This window comes from Elephas maximus, chromosome 7, assembly GCF_024166365.1.
Source record: "Elephas maximus indicus isolate mEleMax1 chromosome 7, mEleMax1 primary haplotype, whole genome shotgun sequence".
In the NCBI taxonomy this organism is placed as follows: Eukaryota; Metazoa; Chordata; class Mammalia; order Proboscidea; family Elephantidae; genus Elephas; species Elephas maximus.
This window is the reverse complement of record NC_064825.1, coordinates 136,982,355-137,009,887: the sequence shown is the minus strand read 5'-3', so window position 1 is coordinate 137,009,887 and position 27,533 is coordinate 136,982,355. Positions and strand designations below refer to the sequence as shown.

The 27,533-nt window shown below is 62.1% G+C and overlaps 1 protein-coding gene across 1 annotated transcript in view; it reads right to left on the bottom strand.

Moving 5' to 3' along the window:
* The window catches only part of LOC126080710 (mucin-2-like), a 66,101-nt gene that overhangs the window by 3,310 nt on the left and 35,258 nt on the right, over positions 1 to 27,533 (bottom strand). The window contains exons 21-45 of the mRNA XM_049891889.1: positions 27,261 to 27,468; positions 26,986 to 27,108; positions 26,438 to 26,558; positions 26,121 to 26,259; positions 25,899 to 26,003; positions 25,676 to 25,748; positions 25,447 to 25,584; positions 24,906 to 25,067; positions 24,714 to 24,808; positions 24,432 to 24,564; positions 23,959 to 24,208; positions 23,815 to 23,867; positions 23,613 to 23,722; positions 22,873 to 23,024; positions 22,513 to 22,654; positions 22,331 to 22,441; positions 21,720 to 21,908; positions 21,323 to 21,562; positions 20,335 to 20,491; positions 19,987 to 20,136; positions 19,588 to 19,650; positions 19,119 to 19,151; positions 18,477 to 18,860; positions 17,799 to 18,026; positions 67 to 17,024 (exon numbers count right to left, since the gene is read on the bottom strand). Coding sequence (XP_049747846.1) covers positions 67 to 17,024; positions 17,799 to 18,026; positions 18,477 to 18,860; positions 19,119 to 19,151; positions 19,588 to 19,650; positions 19,987 to 20,136; positions 20,335 to 20,491; positions 21,323 to 21,562; positions 21,720 to 21,908; positions 22,331 to 22,441; positions 22,513 to 22,654; positions 22,873 to 23,024; positions 23,613 to 23,722; positions 23,815 to 23,867; positions 23,959 to 24,208; positions 24,432 to 24,564; positions 24,714 to 24,808; positions 24,906 to 25,067; positions 25,447 to 25,584; positions 25,676 to 25,748; positions 25,899 to 26,003; positions 26,121 to 26,259; positions 26,438 to 26,558; positions 26,986 to 27,108; positions 27,261 to 27,468 — 20,517 coding nt within the window. The remainder of the gene's footprint in view (positions 1 to 66; positions 17,025 to 17,798; positions 18,027 to 18,476; positions 18,861 to 19,118; positions 19,152 to 19,587; positions 19,651 to 19,986; positions 20,137 to 20,334; positions 20,492 to 21,322; positions 21,563 to 21,719; positions 21,909 to 22,330; positions 22,442 to 22,512; positions 22,655 to 22,872; positions 23,025 to 23,612; positions 23,723 to 23,814; positions 23,868 to 23,958; positions 24,209 to 24,431; positions 24,565 to 24,713; positions 24,809 to 24,905; positions 25,068 to 25,446; positions 25,585 to 25,675; positions 25,749 to 25,898; positions 26,004 to 26,120; positions 26,260 to 26,437; positions 26,559 to 26,985; positions 27,109 to 27,260; positions 27,469 to 27,533) is intronic.

The window sequence follows — 27,533 nt, the reverse complement described above, 5'->3', positions numbered from 1 at the left end:
CGGGGAGAGCGTGGTGAAAGAAGTGTGAGGTGGGCTGTGGGTGGCAGACAAGGAGGTCTCTGGCACCAGAGTCCCAGTTGTTCTACTGGTGGGCTCAGGGGTGACGGTGGGGTGAGTAGGTGGGGTGGATGCGGGAGGTGTCGTTGACGGCATGCGTGACACCGGGGGACTCGTGTTTCTAACTGTGCCAATGGAGCTGTGGGGAGGACCGGTGGCAATGGTGGTCTTGGTGAATGGTGGGGTTGAGGGTGTGGACCGTGTGCCTGCGCTGACGGCGCCTGTGGTAGCCTGAGAGGTGCCAGTCGGCAGTGGGCTGGGGGAGGAGGAACTGATGGCTTCAGCGGTTGGGGTGGAGACTGAGTGAGAGGTTGCAGTGACCGAGGAGGTGACAAAAGGCGGGACTGGAGTGGGAAGCGTGGTTTCGGGGCTTGAGGGGGTTGGAAATCTGCTTGTGGTTTTGAAGGAGGTTCCAGTGGGGGGACCTGTGCTGCGTGAAGAGGAGGAGGCAGAAACCGTGGGTTGGGAGAGTGTCGTGAAAGTAGTGTGAGGTCGGCTGTGGGTGGCAGGCGAGGTGGTCTCAGGCACCGGAGTCCCAGTTGCTGTCGTGGTGGGTTTGGGGGTGATGGTGGTGTGAGGAGGTGAGGTGGATGAGGCAGGTGCTGTTGATGGCGGAAGTGACAGTGGGGGACTGGTGGTTTTGGCTGTGCTGATGGAGCTGTGGGCAGAGCCGGTGGCACTGGTGGTCTTGGTGAGTGGTGGCGTTGAGGGTGTGGACCCTGTACCTGTGCTGGGGGCGGCCGTGGTAGGCTGAGAGGTGGCAGTGGTCAGTGGGCTGGAGGAGGATTTGATGGCTTCAGCCGTTGGGGTGGTGACTTGGTGAGAGGTTGGAGTCACCGAGGAGGTGGCAACAGGCGGGACCGGAGTGGGAAGCTTGGTCTTGGTGCTTGAGGGGGTTGGAAGCGTGGTGGTGGTTTTGAAGGAGGTTCCCGTTGGGGGACCTGTGCTGCGTGAAGAGGAGGAGGCAGAAACCGTTGGTTGGGAGAGTGTCGTGAAATTAGTGTGAGGTCGACTATGGGAGACAGGCGAGGTGGTCTCAGGCACCGGAGTCCCAGTTGCTCTGCTGGTGGGCTTGGTGGTGATGGTGGTGTGAGTAGGTGAGGTGGATGAGGGAGGCGCTGTGGAGGGCGGAAGTGACAGTGGGGGACTGGTGGTTTTGGCTGTGCTGATGGAGCTGTGGGCAGAGCCGGTGGCAGTGGTGGTCTTGGTGAATGGTGAAGTTGAGGGTGTGGACTGTGTGCCTGTGCTGGGGGCGGCTGTGTTAGGCCGAGAGGTGGCAGTGGTCAGTGGGCTGGAGGAGGATTTGATGGCTGCAGGAGTTAGGGTGGTGACTTGTTGCGAGGTTGGGGTCACTGAGGAGGTGGTAACAGGCGAGACCGGAGTGGGAAGCCTGGTCTTGGTGCTTGAGGGGGTTGGAAGCGTGGTGGTGGTTTTGAAGGAGGTTCCCGTTGGGGGACCTGTGCTGCGTGAAGAGGAGGAGGCAGAAACCGTGGGTTGGGAGAGTGTCGTGAAAGTAGTGTGAGGTTGACTATGGGAGACAGGCGAGGTTGTCTCAGGCACCGGAGTCCCAGTTGCTGTCGTGATGGGCTTGGGAGTGACGGTGGTGTGAGGAGGTGAGGTGGATGAGGCAGGTGCTGTTGATGGCGGAAGTGACAGTGGGGGACTGGTGGTTTTGGCTGTGCTGATGGAGCTGTGGGAGGAGCCAGTGGCAATGGTGGTCTTGGTGAGTGGTGGCGTTGAGGGTGTGGACCGTGTACCTGTGCTGGGGGCGGACGTGGTAGGCCGAGAGGTTCCAGTGTGCGGTGGGCTGGAGGGGGAGGAGCTGATGGTTTCAGTAGTTGGTGTGGTGACTGGGTGAGAGGTTGCAGTAACCGAGGAGGTGGCCAAAGGCTGGACCGGGGTGGGAAGCGTGGTCTCGGGGCTTGAGGGGGTTGGAAGCGTGGTGGTGGTCTTGAAGGAGGTTCCCGTTGGGGGACCTGTGCTGCGTGAAGAGGAGGAGGCAGAAACCGTGGGTTGCGAGGGTGTCGTGAAATTAGTGTGAGGTCGACTATGGGAGACAGGCGAGGTGGTCTCAGGCACCGGAGTCCCAGTTGCTCTGCTGGTGGGCTTGGTGGTGATGGTGGTGTGAGTAGGTGAGGTGGATGAGGGAGGCGCTGTAGAGGGCGGAAGTGACAGTGGGGGACTGGTGGTTTTGGCTGTACTGATGGAGCTGTGGGCAGAGCCGGTGGCAGTGGTGGTCTTGGTGAATGGTGAGGTTGAGGGTGTGGACCGTGTGCCTGTGCTGGGGGCAGCCGTGGTAGGCCGAGAGGTGGCAGTGGTCAGTGGGCTGGAGGAGGATTTGATGGCTGCAGGAGTTAGGGTGGTGACTTGTTGCGAGGTTGGAGTCACCGAGGACGTGGCAACAGGCGGGACCGGAGTGGGAAGCGTGGTCTTGGGGCTTGAGGGGATTGGAAGCGTGGTGGTGGTCTTTAAGGAGGTTCCCGTTGGGGGACCTGTGCTGCGTGAAGAGGAGGAGGCAGAAACCGTGGGTTGGGAGAGTGTCGTGAAAGTAGTGTGAGGTCGACTATGGGAGACAGGCGAGGTGGTCTCAGGCACCGGAGTCCCAGTTGCTGTCGTGATGGGCTTGGGAGTGACGGTGGTGTGAGGAGGTGAGGTGGATGAGGCAGGTGCTGTTGATGGCGGAAGTGACAGTGGGGGACTGGTGGTTTTGACTGTGCTGACGGAGGTGTGGGAGGAGCCGGTGGCACTGGTGGTCTTGGTGAATGGTGAGGTTGAGGGTGTGGACCGTATGCCTGTGCTGGGGGCGGCCGTGGTAGGCCGAGAGGTGGCAGTGGTCAGTGGGCTGGAGGAGGATTTGATGGCTTCAGCCGTTGGGGTGGTGACTTGGTGAGAGGTTGGAGTCACCGAGGAGGTGGCAACAGGCGGGACTGGAGTGGGAAGCTTGGTCTTGGTGCTTGAGGGGGTTGGAAGCGTGGTGGTGGTTTTGAAGGAGGTTCCCGTTGGGGGACCTGTGCTGCGTGAAGAGGAGGAGGCAGAAACCGTGGGTTGCGAGGGTGTCGTGAAATTAGTGTGAGGTCGATTATGGGAGACAGGCGAGGTGGTCTCAGGCACCGGAGTCCCAGTTGCTCTGCTGGTGGGCTTGGTGGTGATGGTGGTGTGAGTAGGTGAGGTGGATGAGGGAGGCGCTGTGGAGGGCGGAAGTGACAGTGGGGGACTGGTGGTTTTGGCTGTGCTGATGGAGCTGTGGGCAGAGCCGGTGGCAGTGGTGGTCTTGGTGAATGGTGAAGTTGAGGGTGTGGACTGTGTGCCTGTGCTGGGGGCGGCTGTGTTAGGCCGAGAGGTGGCAGTGGTCAGTGGGCTGGAGGAGGATTTGATGGCTGCAGGAGTTAGGGTGGTGACTTGTTGCGAGGTTGGGGTCACCGAGGAGGTGGTAACAGGCGAGACCGGAGTGGGAAGCCTGGTCTTGGTGCTTGAGGGGGTTGGAAGCGTGGTGGTGGTTTTGAAGGAGGTTCCCGTTGGGGGACCTGTGCTGCGTGAAGAGGAGGAGGCAGAAACCGTGGGTTGGGAGAGTGTCGTGAAAGTAGTGTGAGGTTGACTATGGGAGACAGGCGAGGTTGTCTCAGGCACCGGAGTCCCAGTTGCTGTCGTGATGGGCTTGGGAGTGACGGTGGTGTGAGGAGGTGAGGTGGATGAGGCAGGTGCTGTTGATGGCGGAAGTGACAGTGGGGGACTGGTGGTTTTGGCTGTGCTGATGGAGCTGTGGGAGGAGCCAGTGGCAATGGTGGTCTTGGTGAGTGGTGGCGTTGAGGGTGTGGACCGTGTACCTGTGCTGGGGGCGGCCGTGGTAGGCCGAGAGGTTCCAGTGTGCGGTGGGCTGGAGGGGGAGGAGCTGATGGTTTCAGTAGTTGGTGTGGTGACTGGGTGAGAGGTTGCAGTAACCCAGGAGGTGGCCAAAGGCTGGACCGGGGTGGGAAGCGTGGTCTCGGGGCTTGAGGGGGTTGGAAGCGTGGTGGTGGTCTTGAAGGAGGTTCCCGTTGGGGGACCTGTGCTGCGTGAAGAGGAGGAGGCAGAAACCGTGGGTTGCGAGGGTGTCGTGAAATTAGTGTGAGGTCGACTATGGGAGACAGGCGAGGTGGTCTCAGGCACCGGAGTCCCAGTTGCTCTGCTGGTGGGCTTGGTGGTGATGGTGGTGTGAGTAGGTGAGGTGGATGAGGGAGGCGCTGTGGAGGGCGGAAGTGACAGTGGGGGACTGGTGGTTTTGGCTGTACTGATGGAGCTGTGGGCAGAGCCGGTGGCAGTGGTGGTCTTGGTGAATGGTGAGGTTGAGGGTGTGGACTGTGTGCCTGTGCTGGGGGCAGCCGTGGTAGGCCGAGAGGTGGCAGTGGTCAGTGGGCTGGAGGAGGATTTGATGGCTGCAGGAGTTAGGGTGGTGACTTGTTGCGAGGTTGGAGTCACCGAGGAGGTGGCAACAGGCGGAACCGGAGTGGGAAGCGTGGTCTTGGGGCTTGAGGGGATTGGAAGCGTGGCGGTGGTCTTTAAGGAGGTTCCCGTTGGGGGACCTGTGCTGCGTGAAGAGGAGGAGGCAGAAACCGTTGGTTGGGAGAGTGTCGTGAAAGTAGTGTGAGGTCGACTATGGGAGACAGGCGAGGTGGTCTCAGGCACCGGAGTCCCAGTTGCTCTGCTGGTGGGCTTGGTGGTGATGGTGGCGTGAGTAGGTGAGGTGGATGAGGGAGGCGCTGTGGAGGGCGGAAGTGACAGTGGGGGACTGGTGGTTTTGGCTGTACTGATGGAGCTGTGGGCAGAGCCGGTGGCAGTGGTGGTCTTGGTGAATGGTGAGGTTGAGGGTGTGGACTGTGTGCCTGTGCTGGGGGCAGCCGTGGTAGGCCGAGAGGTGGCAGTGGTCAGTGGGCTGGAGGAGGATTTGATGGCTGCAGGAGTTAGGGTGGTGACTTGTTGCGAGGTTGGAGTCACTGAGGAGGTGGCAACAGGCGGGACCGGAGTGGGAAGCGTGGTCTTGGGGCTTGAGGGGATTGGAAGCGTGGTGGTGGTCTTTAAGGAGGTTCCCGTTGGGGGACCTGTGCTGCGTGAAGAGGAGGAGGCAGAAACCGTGGGTTGGGAGAGTGTCGTGAAAGTAGTGTGAGGTCGACTATGGGAGACAGGCGAGGTGGTCTCAGGCACCGGAGTCCCAGTTGCTGTCGTGGTGGGCTTGGGAGTGACGGTGGTGTGAGAAGGTGAGGTGGATGAGGCAGGTGCTGTTGATGGCGGAAGTGACAGTGGGGGACTGGTGGTTTTGGCTGTGCTGATGGAGCTGTGGGAGGAGCCAGTGGCAATGGTGGTCTTGGTGAGTGGTGGCGTTGAGGGTGTGGACCGTGTACCTGTGCTGGGGGCGGTCGTGGTAGGCCGAGAGGTTCCAGTGTGCGGTGGGCTGGAGGGGGAGGAGCTGATGGTTTCAGTAGTTGGTGTGGTGACTGGGTGAGAGGTTGCAGTAACCGAGGAGGTGGCAAAAGGCTGGACCGGGGTGGGAAGCGTGGTCTCGGGGCTTGAGGGGGTTGGAAGCGTGGTGGTGGTCTTGAAGGAGGTTCCCGTTGGGGGACCTGTGCTGCGTGAAGAGAAGGAGGCAGAAACCGTGGGTTGCGAGGGTGTCGTGAAATTAGTGTGAGGTCGACTATGGGAGACAGGTGAGGTTGTCTCAGGCACCGGAGTCCCAGTTGCTCTGCTGGTGGGCTTGGTGGTGATGGTGGTGCGAGGAGGTGAGGTGGATGAGGGAGGCGCTGTAGAGCGCGGAAGTGACAGTGGGGGACTGGTGGTTTTGGCTGTGCTGATGGAGCTGTGGGCAGAGCCGGTGGCAGTGGTGGTCTTGGTGAATGGTGAGGTTGAGGGTGTGGACCGTGTGCCTGTGCTGGGGGCAGCCGTGGTAGGCCGAGAGGTGGCAGTGGTCAGTGGGCTGGAGGAGGATTTGATGGCTGCAGGAGTTAGGGTGGTGACTTGTTGCGAGGTTGGAGTCACCGAGGAGGTGGCAACAGGCGGGACCGGAGTGGGAAGCGTGGTCTTGGGGCTTGAGGGGATTGGAAGCGTGGTGGTGGTCTTTAAGGAGGTTCCCGTTGGGGGACCTGTGCTGCGTGAAGAGGAGGAGGCAGAAACCGTTGGTTGGGAGAGTGTCGTGAAAGTAGTGTGAGGTCGACTATGGGAGACAGGCGAGGTGGTCTCAGGCACCGGAGTCCCAGTTGCTCTGCTGGTGGGCTTGGTGGTGATGGTGGCGTGAGTAGGTGAGGTGGATGAGGGAGGCGCTGTGGAGGGCGGAAGTGACAGTGGGGGACTGGTGGTTTTGGCTGTACTGATGGAGCTGTGGGCAGAGCCGGTGGCAGTGGTGGTCTTGGTGAATGGTGAGGTTGAGGGTGTGGACTGTGTGCCTGTGCTGGGGGCAGCCGTGGTAGGCCGAGAGGTGGCAGTGGTCAGTGGGCTGGAGGAGGATTTGATGGCTGCAGGAGTTAGGGTGGTGACTTGTTGCGAGGTTGGAGTCACTGAGGAGGTGGCAACAGGCGGGACCGGAGTGGGAAGCGTGGTCTTGGGGCTTGAGGGGATTGGAAGCGTGGTGGTGGTCTTTAAGGAGGTTCCCGTTGGGGGACCTGTGCTGCGTGAAGAGGAGGAGGCAGAAACCGTGGGTTGGGAGAGTGTCGTGAAAGTAGTGTGAGGTCGACTATGGGAGACAGGCGAGGTGGTCTCAGGCACCGGAGTCCCAGTTGCTGTCGTGGTGGGCTTGGGAGTGACGGTGGTGTGAGAAGGTGAGGTGGATGAGGCAGGTGCTGTTGATGGCGGAAGTGACAGTGGGGGACTGGTGGTTTTGGCTGTGCTGATGGAGCTGTGGGAGGAGCCAGTGGCAATGGTGGTCTTGGTGAGTGGTGGCGTTGAGGGTGTGGACCGTGTACCTGTGCTGGGGGCGGTCGTGGTAGGCCGAGAGGTTCCAGTGTGCGGTGGGCTGGAGGGGGAGGAGCTGATGGTTTCAGTAGTTGGTGTGGTGACTGGGTGAGAGGTTGCAGTAACCGAGGAGGTGGCAAAAGGCTGGACCGGGGTGGGAAGCGTGGTCTCGGGGCTTGAGGGGGTTGGAAGCGTGGTGGTGGTCTTGAAGGAGGTTCCCGTTGGGGGACCTGTGCTGCGTGAAGAGAAGGAGGCAGAAACCGTGGGTTGCGAGGGTGTCGTGAAATTAGTGTGAGGTCGACTATGGGAGACAGGTGAGGTTGTCTCAGGCACCGGAGTCCCAGTTGCTCTGCTGGTGGGCTTGGTGGTGATGGTGGTGCGAGGAGGTGAGGTGGATGAGGGAGGCGCTGTAGAGCGCGGAAGTGACAGTGGGGGACTGGTGGTTTTGGCTGTGCTGATGGAGCTGTGGGCAGAGCCGGTGGCAGTGGTGGTCTTGGTGAATGGTGAGGTTGAGGGTGTGGACCGTGTGCCTGTGCTGGGGGCAGCCGTGGTAGGCCGAGAGGTGGCAGTGGTCAGTGGGCTGGAGGAGGATTTGATGGCTGCAGGAGTTAGGGTGGTGACTTGTTGCGAGGTTGGAGTCACCGAGGAGGTGGCAACAGGCGGGACCGGAGTGGGAAGCGTGGTCTTGGGGCTTGAGGGGATTGGAAGCGTGGTGGTGGTCTTGAAGGAGGTTCCCGTTGGGGGACCTGTGCTGCGTGAAGAGGAGGAGGCAGAAACCGTTGGTTGGGAGAGTGTCGTGAAAGTAGTGTGAGGTCGACTATGGGAGACAGGCGAGGTGGTCTCAGGCACCGGAGTCCCAGTTGCTCTGCTGGTGGGCTTGGTGGTGATGGTGGTGTGAGTAGGTGAGGTGGATGAGGGAGGCGCTGTGGAGGGCGGAAGTGACAGTGGGGGACTGGTGGTTTTGGCTGTACTGATGGAGCTGTGGGCAGAGCCGGTGGCAGTGGTGGTCTTGGTGAATGGTGAGGTTGAGGGTGTGGACTGTGTGCCTGTGCTGGGGGCAGCCGTGGTAGGCCGAGAGGTGGCAGTGGTCAGTGGGCTGGAGGAGGATTTGATGGCTGCAGGAGTTAGGGTGGTGACTTGTTGCGAGGTTGGAGTCACCGAGGAGGTGGCAACAGGCGGAACCGGAGTGGGAAGCGTGGTCTTGGGGCTTGAGGGGATTGGAAGCGTGGCGGTGGTCTTTAAGGAGGTTCCCGTTGGGGGACCTGTGCTGCGTGAAGAGGAGGAGGCAGAAACCGTTGGTTGGGAGAGTGTCGTGAAAGTAGTGTGAGGTCGACTATGGGAGACAGGCGAGGTGGTCTCAGGCACCGGAGTCCCAGTTGCTCTGCTGGTGGGCTTGGTGGTGATGGTGGCGTGAGTAGGTGAGGTGGATGAGGGAGGCGCTGTGGAGGGCGGAAGTGACAGTGGGGGACTGGTGGTTTTGGCTGTACTGATGGAGCTGTGGGCAGAGCCGGTGGCAGTGGTGGTCTTGGTGAATGGTGAGGTTGAGGGTGTGGACTGTGTGCCTGTGCTGGGGGCAGCCGTGGTAGGCCGAGAGGTGGCAGTGGTCAGTGGGCTGGAGGAGGATTTGATGGCTGCAGGAGTTAGGGTGGTGACTTGTTGCGAGGTTGGAGTCACTGAGGAGGTGGCAACAGGCGGGACCGGAGTGGGAAGCGTGGTCTTGGGGCTTGAGGGGATTGGAAGCGTGGTGGTGGTCTTTAAGGAGGTTCCCGTTGGGGGACCTGTGCTGCGTGAAGAGGAGGAGGCAGAAACCGTGGGTTGGGAGAGTGTCGTGAAAGTAGTGTGAGGTCGACTATGGGAGACAGGCGAGGTGGTCTCAGGCACCGGAGTCCCAGTTGCTCTGCTGGTGGGCTTGGTGGTGATGGTGGTGTGAGTAGGTGAGGTGGATGAGGGAGGCGCTGTGGAGGGCGGAAGTGACAGTGGGGGACTGGTGGTTTTGGCTGTACTGATGGAGCTGTGGGCAGAGCCGGTGGCAGTGGTGGTCTTGGTGAATGGTGAGGTTGAGGGTGTGGACTGTGTGCCTGTGCTGGGGGGAGCCGTGGTAGGCCGAGAGGTGGCAGTGGTCAGTGGGCTGGAGGAGGATTTGATGGCTGCAGGAGTTAGGGTGGTGACTTGTTGCGAGGTTGGAGTCACCGAGGACGTGGCAACAGGCGGGACCGGAGTGGGAAGCGTGGTCTTGGGGCTTGAGGGGATTGGAAGCGTGGTGGTGGTCTTTAAGGAGGTTCCCGTTGCGGGACCTGTGCTGCGTGAAGAGGAGGAGGCAGAAACCGTGGGTTGGGAGACTGTCGTGAAAGTAGTGTGAGGTCGACTATGGGAGACAGGCGAGGTTGTCTCAGGCACCGGAGTCCCAGTTGCTGTCGTGATGGGCTTGGGAGTGACGGTGGTGTGAGGAGGTGAGGTGGATGAGGCAGGTGCTGTTGATGGCGGAAGTGACAGTGGGGGACTGGTGGTTTTGACTGTGCTGACGGAGGTGTGGGAGGAGCCGGTGGCACTGGTGGTCTTGGTGAATGGTGAGGTTGAGGGTGTGGACCGTGTGCCTGTGCTGGGGGCAGCCGTGGTAGGCCGAGAGGTGGCAGTGGTCAGTGGGCTGGAGGAGGATTTGATGGCTTCAGCCGTTGGGGTGGTGACTTGGTGAGAGGTTGGAGTCACCGAGGAGGTGGCAACAGGCGGGACCGGAGTGGGAAGCTTGGTCTTGGTGCTTGAGGGGGTTGGAAGCGTGGTGGTGGTTTTGAAGGAGGTTCCCGTTGGGGGACCTGTGCTGCGTGAAGAGGAGGAGGCAGAAACCGTGGGTTGCGAGGGTGTCGTGAAATTAGTGTGAGGTCGACTATGGGAGACAGGCGAGGTGGTCTCAGGCACCGGAGTCCCAGTTGCTCTGCTGGTGGGCTTGGTGGTGATGGTGGTGTGAGTAGGTGAGGTGGATGAGGGAGGCGCTGTGGAGGGCGGAAGTGACAGTGGGGGACTGGTGGTTTTGGCTGTACTGATGGAGCTGTGGGCAGAGCCGGTGGCAGTGGTGGTCTTGGTGAATGGTGAAGTTGAGGGTGTGGACTGTGTGCCTGTGCTGGGGGCGGCTGTGTTAGGCCGAGAGGTGGCAGTGGTCAGTGGGCTGGAGGAGGATTTGATGGCTGCAGGAGTTAGGGTGGTGACTTGTTGCGAGGTTGGGGTCACCGAGGAGGTGGTAACAGGCGAGACCGGAGTGGGAAGCCTGGTCTTGGTGCTTGAGGGGGTTGGAAGCGTGGTGGTGGTTTTGAAGGAGGTTCCCGTTGGGGGACCTGTGCTGCGTGAAGAGGAGGAGGCAGAAACCGTGGGTTGGGAGAGTGTCGTGAAAGTAGTGTGAGGTTGACTATGGGAGACAGGCGAGGTTGTCTCAGGCACCGGAGTCCCAGTTGCTGTCGTGATGGGCTTGGGAGTGACGGTGGTGTGAGGAGGTGAGGTGGATGAGGCAGGTGCTGTTGATGGCGGAAGTGACAGTGGGGGACTGGTGGTTTTGGCTGTGCTGATGGAGCTGTGGGAGGAGCCAGTGGCAATGGTGGTCTTGGTGAGTGGTGGCGTTGAGGGTGTGGACCGTGTACCTGTGCTGGGGGCGGCCGTGGTAGGCCGAGAGGTTCCAGTGTGCGGTGGGCTGGAGGGGGAGGAGCTGATGGTTTCAGTAGTTGGTGTGGTGACTGGGTGAGAGGTTGCAGTAACCGAGGAGGTGGCCAAAGGCTGGACCGGGGTGGGAAGCGTGGTCTCGGGGCTTGAGGGGGTTGGAAGCGTGGTGGTGGTCTTGAAGGAGGTTCCCGTTGGGGGACCTGTGCTGCGTGAAGAGGAGGAGGCAGAAACCGTGGGTTGCGAGGGTGTCGTGAAATTAGTGTGAGGTCTACTATGGGAGACAGGCGAGGTGGTCTCAGGCACCGGAGTCCCAGTTGCTCTGCTGGTGGGCTTGGTGGTGATGGTGGTGTGAGTAGGTGAGGTGGATGAGGGAGGCGCTGTGGAGGGCGGAAGTGACAGTGGGGGACTGGTGGTTTTGGCTGTACTGATGGAGCTGTGGGCAGAGCCGGTGGCAGTGGTGGTCTTGGTGAATGGTGAGGTTGAGGGTGTGGACTGTGTGCCTGTGCTGGGGGCAGCCGTGGTAGGCCGAGAGGTGGCAGTGGTCAGTGGGCTGGAGGAGGATTTGATGGCTGCAGGAGTTAGGGTGGTGACTTGTTGCGAGGTTGGAGTCACCGAGGAGGTGGCAACAGGCGGGACCGGAGTGGGAAGCGTGGTCTTGGGGCTTGAGGGGATTGGAAGCGTGGCGGTGGTCTTTAAGGAGGTTCCCGTTGGGGGACCTGTGCTGCGTGAAGAGGAGGAGGCAGAAACCGTTGGTTGGGAGAGTGTCGTGAAAGTAGTGTGAGGTCGACTATGGGAGACAGGCGAGGTGGTCTCAGGCACCGGAGTCCCAGTTGCTCTGCTGGTGGGCTTGGTGGTGATGGTGGCGTGAGTAGGTGAGGTGGATGAGGGAGGCGCTGTGGAGGGCGGAAGTGACAGTGGGGGACTGGTGGTTTTGGCTGTACTGATGGAGCTGTGGGCAGAGCCGGTGGCAGTGGTGGTCTTGGTGAATGGTGAGGTTGAGGGTGTGGACTGTGTGCCTGTGCTGGGGGCAGCCGTGGTAGGCCGAGAGGTGGCAGTGGTCAGTGGGCTGGAGGAGGATTTGATGGCTGCAGGAGTTAGGGTGGTGACTTGTTGCGAGGTTGGAGTCACTGAGGAGGTGGCAACAGGCGGGACCGGAGTGGGAAGCGTGGTCTTGGGGCTTGAGGGGATTGGAAGCGTGGTGGTGGTCTTTAAGGAGGTTCCCGTTGGGGGACCTGTGCTGCGTGAAGAGGAGGAGGCAGAAACCGTGGGTTGGGAGAGTGTCGTGAAAGTAGTGTGAGGTCGACTATGGGAGACAGGCGAGGTGGTCTCAGGCACCGGAGTCCCAGTTGCTGTCGTGGTGGGCTTGGGAGTGACGGTGGTGTGAGAAGGTGAGGTGGATGAGGCAGGTGCTGTTGATGGCGGAAGTGACAGTGGGGGACTGGTGGTTTTGGCTGTGCTGATGGAGCTGTGGGAGGAGCCAGTGGCAATGGTGGTCTTGGTGAGTGGTGGCGTTGAGGGTGTGGACCGTGTACCTGTGCTGGGGGCGGTCGTGGTAGGCCGAGAGGTTCCAGTGTGCGGTGGGCTGGAGGGGGAGGAGCTGATGGTTTCAGTAGTTGGTGTGGTGACTGGGTGAGAGGTTGCAGTAACCGAGGAGGTGGCCAAAGGCTGGACCGGGGTGGGAAGCGTGGTCTCGGGGCTTGAGGGGGTTGGAAGCATGGTGGTGGTCTTGAAGGAGGTTCCCGTTGGGGGACCTGTGCTGCGTGAAGAGAAGGAGGCAGAAACCGTGGGTTGCGAGGGTGTCGTGAAATTAGTGTGAGGTCGACTATGGGAGACAGGTGAGGTTGTCTCAGGCACCGGAGTCCCAGTTGCTCTGCTGGTGGGCTTGGTGGTGATGGTGGTGCGAGGAGGTGAGGTGGATGAGGGAGGTGCTGTAGAGCGCGGAAGTGACAGTGGGGGACTGGTGGTTTTGGCTGTGCTGATGGAGCTGTGGGCAGAGCCGGTGGCAGTGGTGGTCTTGGTGAATGGTGAGGTTGAGGGTGTGGACCGTGTGCCTGTGCTGGGGGCAGCCGTGGTAGGCCGAGAGGTGGCAGTGGTCAGTGGGCTGGAGGAGGATTTGATGGCTGCAGGAGTTAGGGTGGTGACTTGTTGCGAGGTTGGAGTCACCGAGGAGGTGGCAACAGGCGGAACCGGAGTGGGAAGCGTGGTCTTGGGGCTTGAGGGGATTGGAAGCGTGGTGGTGGTCTTTAAGGAGGTTCCCGTTGGGGGACCTGTGGTGCGTGAAGAGGAGGAGGCAGAAACCGTTGGTTGGGAGAGTGTCGTGAAAGTAGTGTGAGGTCGACTATGGGAGACAGGCGAGGTGGTCTCAGGCACCGGAGTCCCAGTTGCTCTGCTGGTGGGCTTGGTGGTGATGGTGGTGTGAGTAGGTGAGGTGGATGAGGGAGGCGCTGTGGAGGGCGGAAGTGACAGTGGGGGACTGGTGGTTTTGGCTGTACTGATGGAGCTGTGGGCAGAGCCGGTGGCAGTGGTGGTCTTGGTGAATGGTGAGGTTGAGGGTGTGGACTGTGTGCCTGTGCTGGGGGCAGCCGTGGTAGGCCGAGAGGTGGCAGTGGTCAGTGGGCTGGAGGAGGATTTGATGGCTGCAGGAGTTAGGGTGGTGACTTGTTGCGAGGTTGGAGTCACCGAGGAGGTGGCAACAGGCGGGACCGGAGTGGGAAGCGTGGTCTTGGGGCTTGAGGGGATTGGAAGCGTGGCGGTGGTCTTTAAGGAGGTTCCCGTTGGGGGACCTGTGCTGCGTGAAGAGGAGGAGGCAGAAACCGTTGGTTGGGAGAGTGTCGTGAAAGTAGTGTGAGGTCGACTATGGGAGACAGGCGAGGTGGTCTCAGGCACCGGAGTCCCAGTTGCTCTGCTGGTGGGCTTGGTGGTGATGGTGGCGTGAGTAGGTGAGGTGGATGAGGGAGGCGCTGTGGAGGGCGGAAGTGACAGTGGGGGACTGGTGGTTTTGGCTGTACTGATGGAGCTGTGGGCAGAGCCGGTGGCAGTGGTGGTCTTGGTGAATGGTGAGGTTGAGGGTGTGGACTGTGTGCCTGTGCTGGGGGCAGCCGTGGTAGGCCGAGAGGTGGCAGTGGTCAGTGGGCTGGAGGAGGATTTGATGGCTGCAGGAGTTAGGGTGGTGACTTGTTGCGAGGTTGGAGTCACTGAGGAGGTGGCAACAGGCGGGACCGGAGTGGGAAGCGTGGTCTTGGGGCTTGAGGGGATTGGAAGCGTGGTGGTGGTCTTTAAGGAGGTTCCCGTTGGGGGACCTGTGCTGCGTGAAGAGGAGGAGGCAGAAACCGTGGGTTGGGAGAGTGTCGTGAAAGTAGTGTGAGGTCGACTATGGGAGACAGGCGAGGTGGTCTCAGGCACCGGAGTCCCAGTTGCTGTCGTGGTGGGCTTGGGAGTGACGGTGGTGTGAGAAGGTGAGGTGGATGAGGCAGGTGCTGTTGATGGCGGAAGTGACAGTGGGGGACTGGTGGTTTTGGCTGTGCTGATGGAACTGTGGGAGGAGCCAGTGGCAATGGTGGTCTTGGTGAGTGGTGGCGTTGAGGGTGTGGACCGTGTACCTGTGCTGGGGGCGGTCGTGGTAGGCCGAGAGGTTCCAGTGTGCGGTGGGCTGGAGGGGGAGGAGCTGATGGTTTCAGTAGTTGGTGTGGTGACTGGGTGAGAGGTTGCAGTAACCGAGGAGGTGGCCAAAGGCTGGACCGGGGTGGGAAGCGTGGTCTCGGGGCTTGAGGGGGTTGGAAGCATGGTGGTGGTCTTGAAGGAGGTTCCCGTTGGGGGACCTGTGCTGCGTGAAGAGAAGGAGGCAGAAACCGTGGGTTGCGAGGGTGTCGTGCAATTAGTGTGAGGTCGACTATGGGAGACAGGTGAGGTTGTCTCAGGCACCGGAGTCCCAGTTGCTCTGCTGGTGGGCTTGGTGGTGATGGTGGTGCGAGGAGGTGAGGTGGATGAGGGAGGTGCTGTAGAGCGCGGAAGTGACAGTGGGGGACTGGTGGTTTTGGCTGTGCTGATGGAGCTGTGGGCAGAGCCGGTGGCAGTGGTGGTCTTGGTGAATGGTGAGGTTGAGGGTGTGGACCGTGTGCCTGTGCTGGGGGCAGCCGTGGTAGGCCGAGAGGTGGCAGTGGTCAGTGGGCTGGAGGAGGATTTGATGGCTGCAGGAGTTAGGGTGGTGACTTGTTGCGAGGTTGGAGTCACCGAGGAGGTGGCAACAGGCGGAACCGGAGTGGGAAGCGTGGTCTTGGGGCTTGAGGGGATTGGAAGCGTGGTGGTGGTCTTTAAGGAGGTTCCCGTTGGGGGACCTGTGGTGCGTGAAGAGGAGGAGGCAGAAACCGTTGGTTGGGAGAGTGTCGTGAAAGTAGTGTGAGGTCGACTATGGGAGACAGGCGAGGTGGTCTCAGGCACCGGAGTCCCAGTTGCTCTGCTGGTGGGCTTGGTGGTGATGGTGGTGTGAGTAGGTGAGGTGGATGAGGGAGGCGCTGTGGAGGGCGGAAGTGACAGTGGGGGACTGGTGGTTTTGGCTGTACTGATGGAGCTGTGGGCAGAGCCGGTGGCAGTGGTGGTCTTGGTGAATGGTGAGGTTGAGGGTGTGGACTGTGTGCCTGTGCTGGGGGCAGCCGTGGTAGGCCGAGAGGTGGCAGTGGTCAGTGGGCTGGAGGAGGATTTGATGGCTGCAGGAGTTAGGGTGGTGACTTGTTGCGAGGTTGGAGTCACCGAGGAGGTGGCAACAGGCGGGACCGGAGTGGGAAGCGTGGTCTTGGGGCTTGAGGGGATTGGAAGCGTGGCGGTGGTCTTTAAGGAGGTTCCCGTTGGGGGACCTGTGGTGCGTGAAGAGGAGGAGGCAGAAACCGTTGGTTGGGAGAGTGTCGTGAAAGTAGTGTGAGGTCGACTATGGGAGACAGGCGAGGTGGTCTCAGGCACCGGAGTCCCAGTTGCTCTGCTGGTGGGCTTGGTGGTGATGGTGGCGTGAGTAGGTGAGGTGGATGAGGGAGGCGCTGTGGAGGGCGGAAGTGACAGTGGGGGACTGGTGGTTTTGGCTGTACTGATGGAGCTGTGGGCAGAGCCGGTGGCAGTGGTGGTCTTGGTGAATGGTGAGGTTGAGGGTGTGGACTGTGTGCCTGTGCTGGGGGCAGCCGTGGTAGGCCGAGAGGTGGCAGTGGTCAGTGGGCTGGAGGAGGATTTGATGGCTGCAGGAGTTAGGGTGGTGACTTGTTGCGAGGTTGGAGTCACTGAGGAGGTGGCAACAGGCGGGACCGGAGTGGGAAGCGTGGTCTTGGGGCTTGAGGGGGTTGGAAGCGTGGTGGCGGTTTTGAAGGAGGTTCCCATTGGGGGACCTGTGCTGCGTGAAGAGGAGGAGGCAGAAACCGTGGTTTGGGAGAGTGTCGTGAAAGTAGTGTGAGGTCGACTATGGGAGACAGGCGAGTTTGTCTCAGGCACCGGAGTCCCAGTTGCTGTCGTGGTGGGCTTGGGAGTGACGGTGGTGTGAGGAGGTGAGGTGGATGAGGCAGGTGCTGTTGATGGCGGAAGTGACAGTGGGGGACTGGTGGTTTTGGCTGTGCTGATGGAGCTGTGGAAGGAGCCAGTGGCAATGGTGGTCTTCGTGAGTGGTGGCGTTGAGGGTGTGGACCGTGTACCTGTGCTGGGGGCGGCCGTGGTAGGCCGAGAGGTTCCAGTGTGCGTTGGGCTGGAGTTGGAGGAGGTGATGGTTTCAGCAGTTGGTGTGGTGACTGGGTGAGAGGTTGCAGTAACCGAGGAGGTGGCAAAAGGCTGGACCGGGGTTGGAAGCGTGGTCTCGGGGCTTGAGGGGGTTGGAAGCGTGGCGGTGGTCTTGAAGGAAGTTCCCGTTGGGGGACCTGTGCTGCGTGAAGAGGAGGTGGCAAAAACCGTTGGTTGGGAGATCGTGGTGAAGGGAGTGTTAGGTCGGCTGTGGGTGGAAGGCGAGGTGGTCTCGGGTACCGGAGTCCCAGTTGCTGTAGTGGTGGGTTTTGGGGTGATGGTGTGAGTAGGTAAGGTGGTTTGGGGAGTCATTGTTGCGCGCGGGGTTGACACCGGGGGACTTTTAGTTTTGGCTGTGCTGATGGAGCCGTGGGGAGGGACGGTGGCCCTGGTGGCCTGGGTGAGTGGTGGCGTTGAGGGTGTGGGCCGTGTGCCTGTGCCTGGGGCGGTGGTGGTCGGTAGAGAGGTCCCCGTGGGCGGCGGGCTGGAGGGGGAGGATGTCGTGGCTTCAGCGGCTGGCGTGGTGACTCTGTGAGAGGTTGGCGTCACCGAGGAGGTGGCCAATGGCGGGATCCGAGTCGGAGGCGTGATCTCTGGGGATTGTGTGCGCGTTTGTCGCCCCGTTGTGGTGCCCGTGGCGGCCGTGGAGGCGGAGGCCGCTGTGGGAGAAAGCAGCGGTGTTACTCTTGTCTGCCGTCTCCTCGGGCCACCACTTCCCAGGTCGCTTCTGTTAGTTCTTTCCTCTGAGTTTGCCAATATCCCTCTTTCTGTTCCTGCTTCTGAAGCAGCTCGTTAGCAGCACATCACACCTCATTGTGAAGTGATCCTCTGCGGGCGTCCCCCCCCATCTCCCGTCTTCCCACCTGTAGTCTTGGTTGTGTGGACTCTTGTCTGCTTTGTCTCTACAGCTTTTGGGTCACCCTCTCTGATCTCTTTGGTGCTCTGTTTCCTGAACTTGCAACCAAAGCCCCCCACGTTCTCTATGCCTTTGATCCTTTGTAAACCTACTCATCCCTCTCCAAGTTTCCTCTACTGCTGTTCAGAGCCCCGTCTCCGTCTCCGTCTTTCTCTGCGGCTCCTAGGAAGTTCCTTGAGTTCATGTGTTTCCAGCCTCAACCCCCCTGAGGCCCTCCCTGTATCCAGCTCCTCGGCCGAGGCGCAGCTCACAATGGAGGAGCTGCCCACGGGATACTCACCATGGCTGGCAGGGACTGCGCTCGTGTGGGGCCCATGTCCTGTTGCTGTGGGGTTCAGGCAGGGAGGGAGTTTGTTAGTGGGTGAGTGTCTGGGGCGAGGCCATGCCTGCTCGTCGCCTGGTGGCCCAGTTCGTCTCTGTGCTCCCGGGACGGCTTCTCCTGCTATGGTGGGGCACGGCCCTCCTGCGTTGATGGGGTGGGGGCTGTGCTTGGGGACTGCCTGCCGAGCACGCTCACCTGGCAGGATACTTGAGGTCTCTTCCAGCGCCGTTGGGGTTGCCGTAGGTGCTGTGGTGCGCTCTGTGGCCTCAGCTGTGGTCTGTGTGGCCGTGGTGGGATGAGATGCTGTGGGGTGGCTCGTGGCTTGGGTCACCGTGGGTCTAGTAGCCGTTACACGCCGCGTGGACGTTGGGGTTGGTGCAGATGTGACCCGTGGAGTGATGGCTGTGGTGCTTCGAGGTGATTCTGCAGAGGAGAGACGCCTCGAATGTCAGCAGAAACACCCCCAGCACACCCAGTAGCACTCCATGACTACCCGGATCCCCTTCTTCGTACATCCCACTGGCCCAGTGCCTTCAGTCTCTTTGTCTGTGGAGCATCGGTGGCCAGGCCAACACTTGAATTGGCCAGCTGCGTGGCCTTGGGGATAGGGTAGTGACCCTGCACTCCTGTCCCATGTCAGCTACCTGTTCCTGCCCACCTGCCCTTGATCAGCCAGGTGGCCTAATGCCCTGCCCCTGGCGGGCCTCGGGCCTGGGGGTGGTGCTGTGTGGGGGTGGGCCATCAGCCCAGAGCCGAGCCTGTCCACACGCTCTCTAGCAAGTGTCAGGTCTCAGGGAATGACTACCTTCTGTGGCCAGCTTATCCTTTTAAAAAAGTCCTGACAAAGGGGCTAGGACTTATGAGGCATGGTACCTCCTGGGGAGACAGCTGGCTTCGTGGGGGCAGTGGGGACTGTATCTGTCTGTGCAGAGGAAGGGGCCTGTGGGCTGGCCATGGACGTAGCTGGCAGGCTGGCTGTCGCCATAGGGCCCACTGGTGTGGCCCCAGGGCTCGTGGAGGGTCGGGCAGAACTGAGCAGCCCGCTGGTTCTGGGGGTCGGTGTGGCCGGTGTAGTGGGCTGGGCTTCTGTGGAGGGCCAAGCTGTGGGCACCAGGTTTGCATCATCGCTGGGCAGGGCTGGCTGGCGCATCCTCTGGGCAGCAGCCCCCTCCTGCCCACTGAGCTCGGCTGTGCCACCCCAGCAGCCGGTTAGTTTGGCCAGGGCCTTGCTTTGCATCTGAGGGCTGTCCAGTGTGGCTGCCAGGGGGACTGCTGCCTCTTAGCCTTCCACCACCCTCCACCCCCACCTGAAGCTCAGCATCTGCTGTTCTGTGCACCTGGGCAGCCTAGATGAACTCCCAACCCCTCCACCAGCCCAAGGAGCTGCACAGAGAGCAGCGAGGGGGCCTGAGGCTTGGTTGATCAGGGCGTCCAGCTGAGCCAGGGAAGAGCCCTGGGTGGGGTGGGGGAGGAAAGTGCCTTTGTCCCCTTGACACCTAGCCCGGGTGCAATCACCTGTGGTGGGTGGTGGAGGCGTGGTAGGCGGGGCTGCAAGGAAAGGAAACTGGTCAGTTGTGCTGCGGGAGGGACCACCACTGTGCCCCTCCCAGTCCCTCTATGGCCTCTACCCTGGATCCCCCCATTCCTCTGACTCTGGTCATCCCCCATCCCCCGTGGCCCCCAGAGGGCGCTGCAGTCCATGCTCACAGCCACTCTGGCAGCTCCAAGCCTCCCAGAGTTTGTTTCATGAGGACCCACCCCCTGCACCCCAGACACACCCTGGCGAGTCTGGGGGCTGGAACTCAGCTGCTCTGGCCCCAGCTCTGGCCCAGCAGCTGTGTGTGGGAGTGGCTGGGTGGAGAGGGGAGAGAGGAGGGTGGGACTGGGCTGTGTCCCTCTACTGGTCAGTCAGCTCCTGGGCCTGTGGGAGCCTCAGCACCCGGGAGCCAGGGTCCTGGTGTACAGCAGGCGTCTGGAGACTTACCACAAGGCACGCACGTGCCCTTGTTGGGGTCGAAGTACTTGTCCTGGGAGCAGTTGTAGCAGCCTAGGGCAGGAGACACCACTGCTGCAGCGCTGGGGGCCTTCCCACACCTGCCCCCTCTTCCTCCGCCCTCCTCTCCTCCCCCGACCCTTCTCCTCACACCCTCTCCTCTCTCCTCCTCCTTACCCCTCACCTCCTCCTTCCCCCGTACTTGCACTTGATATCAGGCTCTATTGCTCCTTTAGTTTGTGTTCGGGCAGCTCCCCAAGGGGGGTGTGAGTGCCTGCCGGGCAGGGCTGGCTGTCTGGTTTGCTGACAGTCCTCTTGCTAGCCTAGACTGGGCCAGCGCCCAGACAGGCTCAGGGGACGCTGGCCGAACGGACGTGTGGCACCTCGTACCTTCGATGTTGCTGTTTGGGTAGCTCTGCGGCTGGTGGGGGCAGAGGCAGGGCTGGTAGTGCCACGTGCAGTTGGCTTCCTGTGCATACTGGTACTCGCTGCTGCTGCTGCCCACCCTCGTGTGGGTGTTGTAGAAGTCACAGTAGGTGGCTGTGGAGGAGGGGCACCGGCGGTTGCCCTGGGGCCCTAGCCTGAGCCAGGCCTAGTGGAGGCCGCTCTGGCCCTGGGGGCGGCCTCAGCTGAGGCAGGGCAGGAAGCCTGCCCGTGGATGTGAGGGATGGGGCCCCTGGGGCGGCAGGGACGGCACAGCCTGGTGCCGCTTGATCCCATCCACCCCGAGACACTCACGGCAGAAGTCGGGTGACCTCCAGTCCACGCACACGCCCTTGTCCAGACAGGCCTTGGCGTAGGCGGCCACGGCGTCGCACAGACACTCACAGTCCCCTCCAGTGTCACACCCACATGTGTCCCGCACACAGGCTTCGTAGTAGGGCATGTGGTACACCTGTGGGTGGGCATCCAGGTTACTGAGGCGGGTGTGTGCCGGCCCCGCCCCCAGCACCCTGTGAGCCATGCAGACTTTCGCCACCAGGCCATTACCGCTGTCGGCCACCGGTGGTGACCGCTCTCGGAAAGGTGCTTGATGTCTGAGACCCTGTGCTCCTGGCCCCCCACTGAGGGTGGCCATAGAGAGTCCTGACCCTCCCCCCACACCCACAAAGACCCCCTGCTGGGGCCAGGGTTCAGCTTGTGACAGGGCCTCTCTGGTCTGCACTGGACCCTCTGCCCGGCACTTGCTCGTGTGAGGCTACTTCAGGCCTGCCTGGCCTCCTCCGGGGCCTCACCTGCATCTGGACGGGACTGCCCCCAGTGGACATGTGCCCATGTCTGGGGGAGCTCCTGGCATTTGATGCAGATGCCGCTGGACACCCTACAACGTACAGAACGCCCCTGCTGCAGGGCGATCTGGTCCCCATGTCTACAGAGCCCTTGTCTAGAGTGGAGTTCCAGGCGCCCTCCATGTTGCCTGTCTTTTCCTCCCAGCACATATTCTGACCTTCCCCTTGCTCACCAGTGTCCACCAGCCTGTGAGCCCCATGGCGAGAGCGCTGTCCGCCTTGGGGTTGGGACACCTGATCACTAGGCGTTAGAGGGAGCATGTGGGCAGTGAGGATGGACTCTGGGGCCTGCTGGGGGTGCAGTCACCTTATGGTGGGGGGGCTGGGGCTTTCCTCCCGTGCCTGGAGCCCGCCACTCACTGGCCATCCCCCCTTGGGCCCACTCCCCCGTTCCCTTTCCCCCTGCCTCCTGCCCGGGGCCCCCTCCTGCCCTTCACCTGGCTGTGGCAGGCTGCAAAGGTCTGGCTGTTGATGATCCCGCACTTCCGCTCGGCCCAGGAGCGGCGGAAGGTGTTGAGGCTGCACGGATCGAGCACGAAGCTCACGTCTCCGCACAGCGGGTCCTCCTTCCACGAGTTCACAAACTCCAGCTCATTGGAGGCCACGTACTTGCTGCGGGTCTCAAAGTCGTCCTTCATGTTCCCGTTATAGTTCCCGCACAAGCCGCAGAAGGAGTCCTGGGGAGGGTGGCCAAGCTCAGGCCCGGTCCCGCCTACCTGAGCCTCCTCTGCTCCACAGACCTGCTCCGGGCCCCGCCCCCGGCTCCTCTCCAGGCCCCGCCTCCACTCTACCAGGCCCCGCCCCATCCAGGCCCCCTGCCCGCGCCGGGGTTACCTGTGCGGAGGTGCGTGAGACCTTGATGAGGACCATCATGTGCTTGTTCCAGGTGAGCGTCAGGTTGTACTTGCCAGCGATATAGACTTCCAGCACGAGGTGCATGGAGCCGGGCTGCACCTGGAAGCTCACCTGGGGGTCGTGTCCACTGACCGTGTAGGTCTTGTCCGCCAGTACAATGGACAGTGCCTGCGGGGCAGGGCTGTCAGCGGCTGCCGGTGCCCGGCCCTGCCCGCCCTGCCTGCGAGCTCACAGCTGCCTCTGAGGCAGCACCTGTGGTCCACAGGACAGACCTTGGGTTCCTGCCCTCAGAGCCTGCCATCCGGAGGCTCCAGCACCCCGCGGAAACACCCCGAGGCTGAGGCTCAGGCCTCCCGGAGAAGCCTCTCCCCTCTGCACCAGCGCCTCCAGAAGACCGAATCCTGAGCGTGTCCCGGGGCGTGGAGCATGCAAACGGCCTGACCAGAGACCTGCCTCCACCCCGAGATGCCCAGGACTGTTAGGGCCCCACGGTGCCGGCTAGGCGGCAGGCCAGAAACTGGGAGGAGGGCAGAGCCTGCGGTCCTCAGGGGCCTGAGGGTCTGAGGTGGGGAGAGCCACAAGCTGCTTACCCCCAGGAAGAGCTTGATGGCCCGTGAGCACGTGACCCCCGACTTCCCGCAGATGACATTCTCAGTGACAATTTTAAAAGTGGGTTGCGAGTCGTTGGTGCTGCAGCCGTCCTGCGGGGAGAGGAGGGTACTGAGCAGGAGCCCGAGGCCGCAGCCCTCGCTACCCCCAGGGTCGGCCCTACCGTGGTCAGCGTGTACTCGCAGTTGCCGTCGAACACAAAGCGCTGCCCATCGAAGGTGATCATGTGCCCCTCCCCGTAGAGGGTGCAGGTGGACGCGCAGCTGGTGCTTTGCTGGCACACCCACTTTCCCTGCTTGCAGGTGCTGCGGAGAGAAGGGTGGCTAGAGGTGGGGAACCTTAGGTTCCTGGGTGGGGCACACATCCAGGCTGGCCCCCGACCTCCCGGGGGGCCTGCCCCCAACTGGCCCCAGTGCCGGGGTCCTGGCAGGGTCAGGTCTGCTGCCTTGAGTCCCCCACTGCCCAGACCAGCATCTGCCCTGGAGGCCCCAGGCGCCCAATGCCCAGCCAGGATGTGGCTTACCACGTCTGACAGTCAGTGTTGAGCTCAGCGCCCGTGGGGTAGGAGGCCCCCCCAAACTCGCAGGAGCAGTTGCTGGGGGGCACACACTGCCCATTGGCATCCTCATAGAGGCCCTCGGCACAGACGCAGCCAGGTTCACACTTGGTGGGGACCTGGGGGGAGGGCAGGGGTGCTCCGAACATGGCGGCCTGGACCCTGGGCCCCTTCAGGGACCCCCTCTCCAGCATTCCTCCAGGACTGCCTGGTCCTTTTCCTGTACCACCCTCACTGCCCACCCTTGCTCTGGCATCTCCAAAGAAGAAGGCCTTTATCTTAGCAGACTTGCTCCTCCTCCATCCATCACCCACACACCGTCAGCCCACCCTTCCCAGGCCAGCAGGATGCTGGGACCCACGGAACCCCACAGAGAATACATATGCCCCTCCAGCTGCTGGCCACCATGGCTGCTCAGGATGCACCCCCATACTGAGCCCGCTCCCACATCCTGGTCATGGGGATGGAGAAGGGACACAGGATGCCTGCACCGCCCCCATCTTTTCTGAGGATTTTGTGCAAATCCCTCAGGACCCTATGGAGGGGCTCCTGGGACACAGAGGCTGAGGGAGTGTCCACTGAGGTCGTCCTCTGGGGAGCGTCCACCATGGGCTCATCCTCTGGGGACTGCTCGCCACGGGGTGTCCTAAGCATATCCCCTAGAGTATGTCTACAGTGGGCGTGGTAGCCCCAACCCCCAGCCTTACACAGGCGATGCCCGTTGCCAGCATCTGACACGTGGGGGCACAGGCCGCCCCAAACTTGCTCTCTGAGGACTGGCTGCATGACTGGAAGGTCTTTGGGGCTGTGCAGGTGGCTGTGGGAGGAGGAGGGAGCCTGGGGGTCAGGCAAGTTCAGGGGAGGCCACCAACCCCCATGGCCCAGGCACGGCCTTCTGGAGCTACATACCCAGGAGCGTCTGAGCCTTGCGGGAGCAGGTCAGGCGTCCGTTGATGCAGTAGCTACAAGAGAGAGGCTGTGTGATTCCCCCGGCCCCAGAGTGTGGGGGTGTTGCAGGCTGGGATGCATAGGGCCCTGCCCACCAGGCCGCACCAGGTGGCGCCGTCGACAATGGTGGACTGTCCGGCCAAGATGAACTCGTGGCTGTCCAGCTGGCAGGGACACTGGGCCTTGCGCACACACTCTGCCTTGTGGTTCAGGTAGGTGCCCTCGGGGCAGTTGCAGCCATCAACGGGCACCGCGCTGGGGTGGCACTCGAGCGTGTGGTCCGACAGTGACATGCAAGTGCGGTTGCAGGCCTCGCTGTTGTAGCTGAATGTTGTGTTGCCCGTGCAGGGGATGGCTGTGGGGATGCACCACTAAGGTAGACCCTCCACAGGAGCCTGTGCCCAGGGGAGGGGCCGGGGCCGTGGGGTGGTCGGGAAGAGCTCGGCACTCCAGGACCCTCCCTCAGAAACACCCCTCAAGACCCAGAGACCCTCAAGACCCCTGGGGACCCTTCGTCATGACCCTGGGGCCTCCCCGATGACCCCAGGACCCTCCCTGGGACTCCGGGGGGCACTCACTGCAGTTGTCCACACTGCTTCTCCAGCCCCAGAGCAGGACACCATGGGAGGCACACAGGTGGGCGTAGGCACCCAGGGCGGCGCAGATGTGGGGGAAGGTCTCCTCGTAGTTGCACGCCTGGTAGACACACCTCTGCGGGAGAGGCAGAGTGCTGAGCTGGCGAGGGTGGCTGGGAAGCCCTGCCCACTTGGGGACCCTGGGGACCCCAGGGCCCTGACCCATCCAAGAACCCTGAGGGTGCCGAGATGCCTCCTCCAAACACCTGTAGGGGCCCTGCTCACCTTGTAGAAGGGCTGGGGGTTCACCACTGAGTGGCATTTCTCGAACACGGAGCCCTTCTTCACCAGCACTGAGCAGTGAGTCTCAGCACACACCTCTGAGGAGACAGGTCAGCCAGTGAGTCCCCTGCCCCGTGGCCCGTCCCCTCCCTGGGGCCTCCCAGAGGCTGCCAAGGTGGCCAGATGGGTGCTCACTGTTGAGCTGGCTCATGGAGCAGGGGTCAGTCTCGCGCTCAAGAGCCGTCGGGCAATTCCCCGCTCGCCAGGAGTCCACGAAGAGTGAGGCAGTGCCCTCAGTGATGCCCATGCTGGTCATGAAGTCATCAGTCGTGTCCCCGTTGTAATTGCCACAGAGCCCTGGGTGTGCCAGCAGTGAGAGGGGGGCAGGCAGGTGTGCCGCCTGTCCCCGCTCACACGCACCCCTCACATGGCCTGCTCCGCACGTGCCCCTAGACTCTGCTCCTGTCACTGCACTGGTCTCGTCCCACCCCACTCCACTGGTGCCAAGGTCTTGCTCGGCACTGGTGCCCCGAAGCTCCTCTCCCAGGTGCCTGGGACCTGGGCATGCCCTGGTCAAGAGGCTACCAGGGGCTGCACCCCTGTGAGGCTGCCCAGGTTCAGCTGGGGGGACCGTGAGCTCCCCGGACATGGAGGGTCAGCAGGGGGGAGCTTGGTGGGACCCTGTCTCCTCCCTGGCCGGGCCAAGCAGCAGGTGGTGGTGGAGGGGAGAGCTCACCTCGGGTCTGGCCCCTGAACTGGGGCTCCACGGTGACATACGCCTGGAACACCGGCTGCAGCTGGATCATGAGCTCCAGCCCAAAGTCAGTGGCCATCTGGAGGTGGGTGGACGTTTGTCTGAAGATGGTGATGTTGCCTGGAAGGAAGGCAGCTCAGTAGCTGTCTGTCGATCTCCTCCCCCCACCCACCTACCCTGGAGGCCCGGGCCTGGCGGGAAGAGCATGTACCAATTTTGTACGGCAGCCACTTGACCTCTCTGTTGTTGGTGATCACCTCGTCTTGGGAAATCATGATTTTGTCCTGGAGAGAGGATGGACTGAGTCACAGAGGCCAGGAGTAGGGTAGAAGCCCCAGGCCCAGCTTCTGCAGGTACTGGATGAGGTTGGGAGCTGGGACACCATGGACCCGTGTAGGGGGGAGCGGCACCTGCAGGATGGGGATGGTGCGTACCTGGCCGGACAGGTAGATGATAGCAACTAGGGAGGTCTCCGAGTGAGAGTAACCGGACTTGTCGTACACAGCCATGAGAGAGCCCTCTTCAGGGAGCTGGTGGCTCTGGGGAGGGGTGGCTCCAGCTCAGGTGTGAGGCTTTGGGATGCCTCCCTCTCACCCCTCTCCCTTACACTTTCTCCCTCCTCCAGCTGCCTGCAAGCTCGGGATGGCCCCTCCTACCTGGAGGAGGATGTAAGTGCAGGTGCCATGGAAGCGGTAAGGCCTGGCATCGAACGTGGTGACAAAGGAGCCACCTTCCAGAGAGCAGCGACCTGGACAGGGCCACTCCGTGCATTTCCAGAGGCCCTCAGAGCATTGGCTGGGGTGGGACGAGGTGACCCAGACAGGGGAGGGGTGTTGAAGCCAACAGCACCCCATGCTCCCCTGCAGCCCCCCGCCGTGCATCCTCCCTGTCTCTAGTTCATCCCCCTTTATGTTCCCTTTACTCCCCCACAAGCCCCCCCGCCCTGCTAACCCCTTGCTGCCCCAGCACCCACCATGTCCTGCAGGAAGATGACGTGACCTCCCCAGGGGCATAGACTGCCCCGTTGAACATGCAGGGGCACTGGGTGATGGGCACACAGGTCTGGTTTTTGGAGAGGTCATCAAGGACCATCCCTGCAGGAGAGGGGCTTCCTGGGGCTGCGTGCTGCCGACTCCCTCCCCAGCCACCCAGTCCTGCAGGACCACTTGAGGCAGGCCTGCTCTCTCCCTTCCCCTGCCCCTGCTGAGCCCTGTGACCTCACGCTGCAGCCCCCACTTGCATTCTCAGCTGCCACGGGCACCTTAGGGGCACCCTCCCCCAACTTGCCCAGACCCAGGATACCACTCCTTGGTGAGTGGCAGACCCCAGGAGGTGCCTGTGGCCAGACTGCACACTGGGTGCACTCAAACCCCACCTCCTTTTCTGCCCGTGGACACAGCCACATGCCCTCATGGCAGGGCATGGGGAGGAGGAGGTGGGGTTGCCTGCCGTTCCCTCCTCCTGGTTCATCTGTGGGTTTGGGGAGTGAAGTCCCAGGGATCGGGCAGCAGAGGCCCTCACCTTCGGGGCAGAAGCAGCCAAAGGTGCAGAAGCCTTGGGAGCTGTGCCTTGGGTTGGAACAGGTTCTGATGTGGGCTGGGCCGCACTCCTTGTACACCTGGTTGGCTGGGCACTGCCCCACGGCTGCAGGAGGCACACAGGAGAGGGTGCGGGGTGTAAGGGGGCCTTACACTGTGCTTTAGACAGGGCCGCATAGCCAGGACGAGCTGTGGGGTCGTGCAGTCCGGGAGACCCGGATCTGAGGGCCCTCAGCCCCCCTCCCTCCCGGGACTCACAGCAGAGGCCTGGCGCACGCCAGCTACTGACTGCCTGGCCGGCCATGCTGCACTGGCGGGAGAACTCGGAGAGCGTGGCACAGCTGCAGTTGCTCTGGCCAGGCTGGGCGCACGTTGCCATGTCCACCTGACAGCTCTGCACCAACGGCTCTCGAGGCACGCTGCACTCGGGCGACACCAGGCTCAGCAGCTGGGCGCAGGTCTGGGCCTGAGCAGAGGGCCGCTGGGAGTCACCAGGGAGGCCCCTCCGCCCACAGTGCGGGGGTCTGGAAC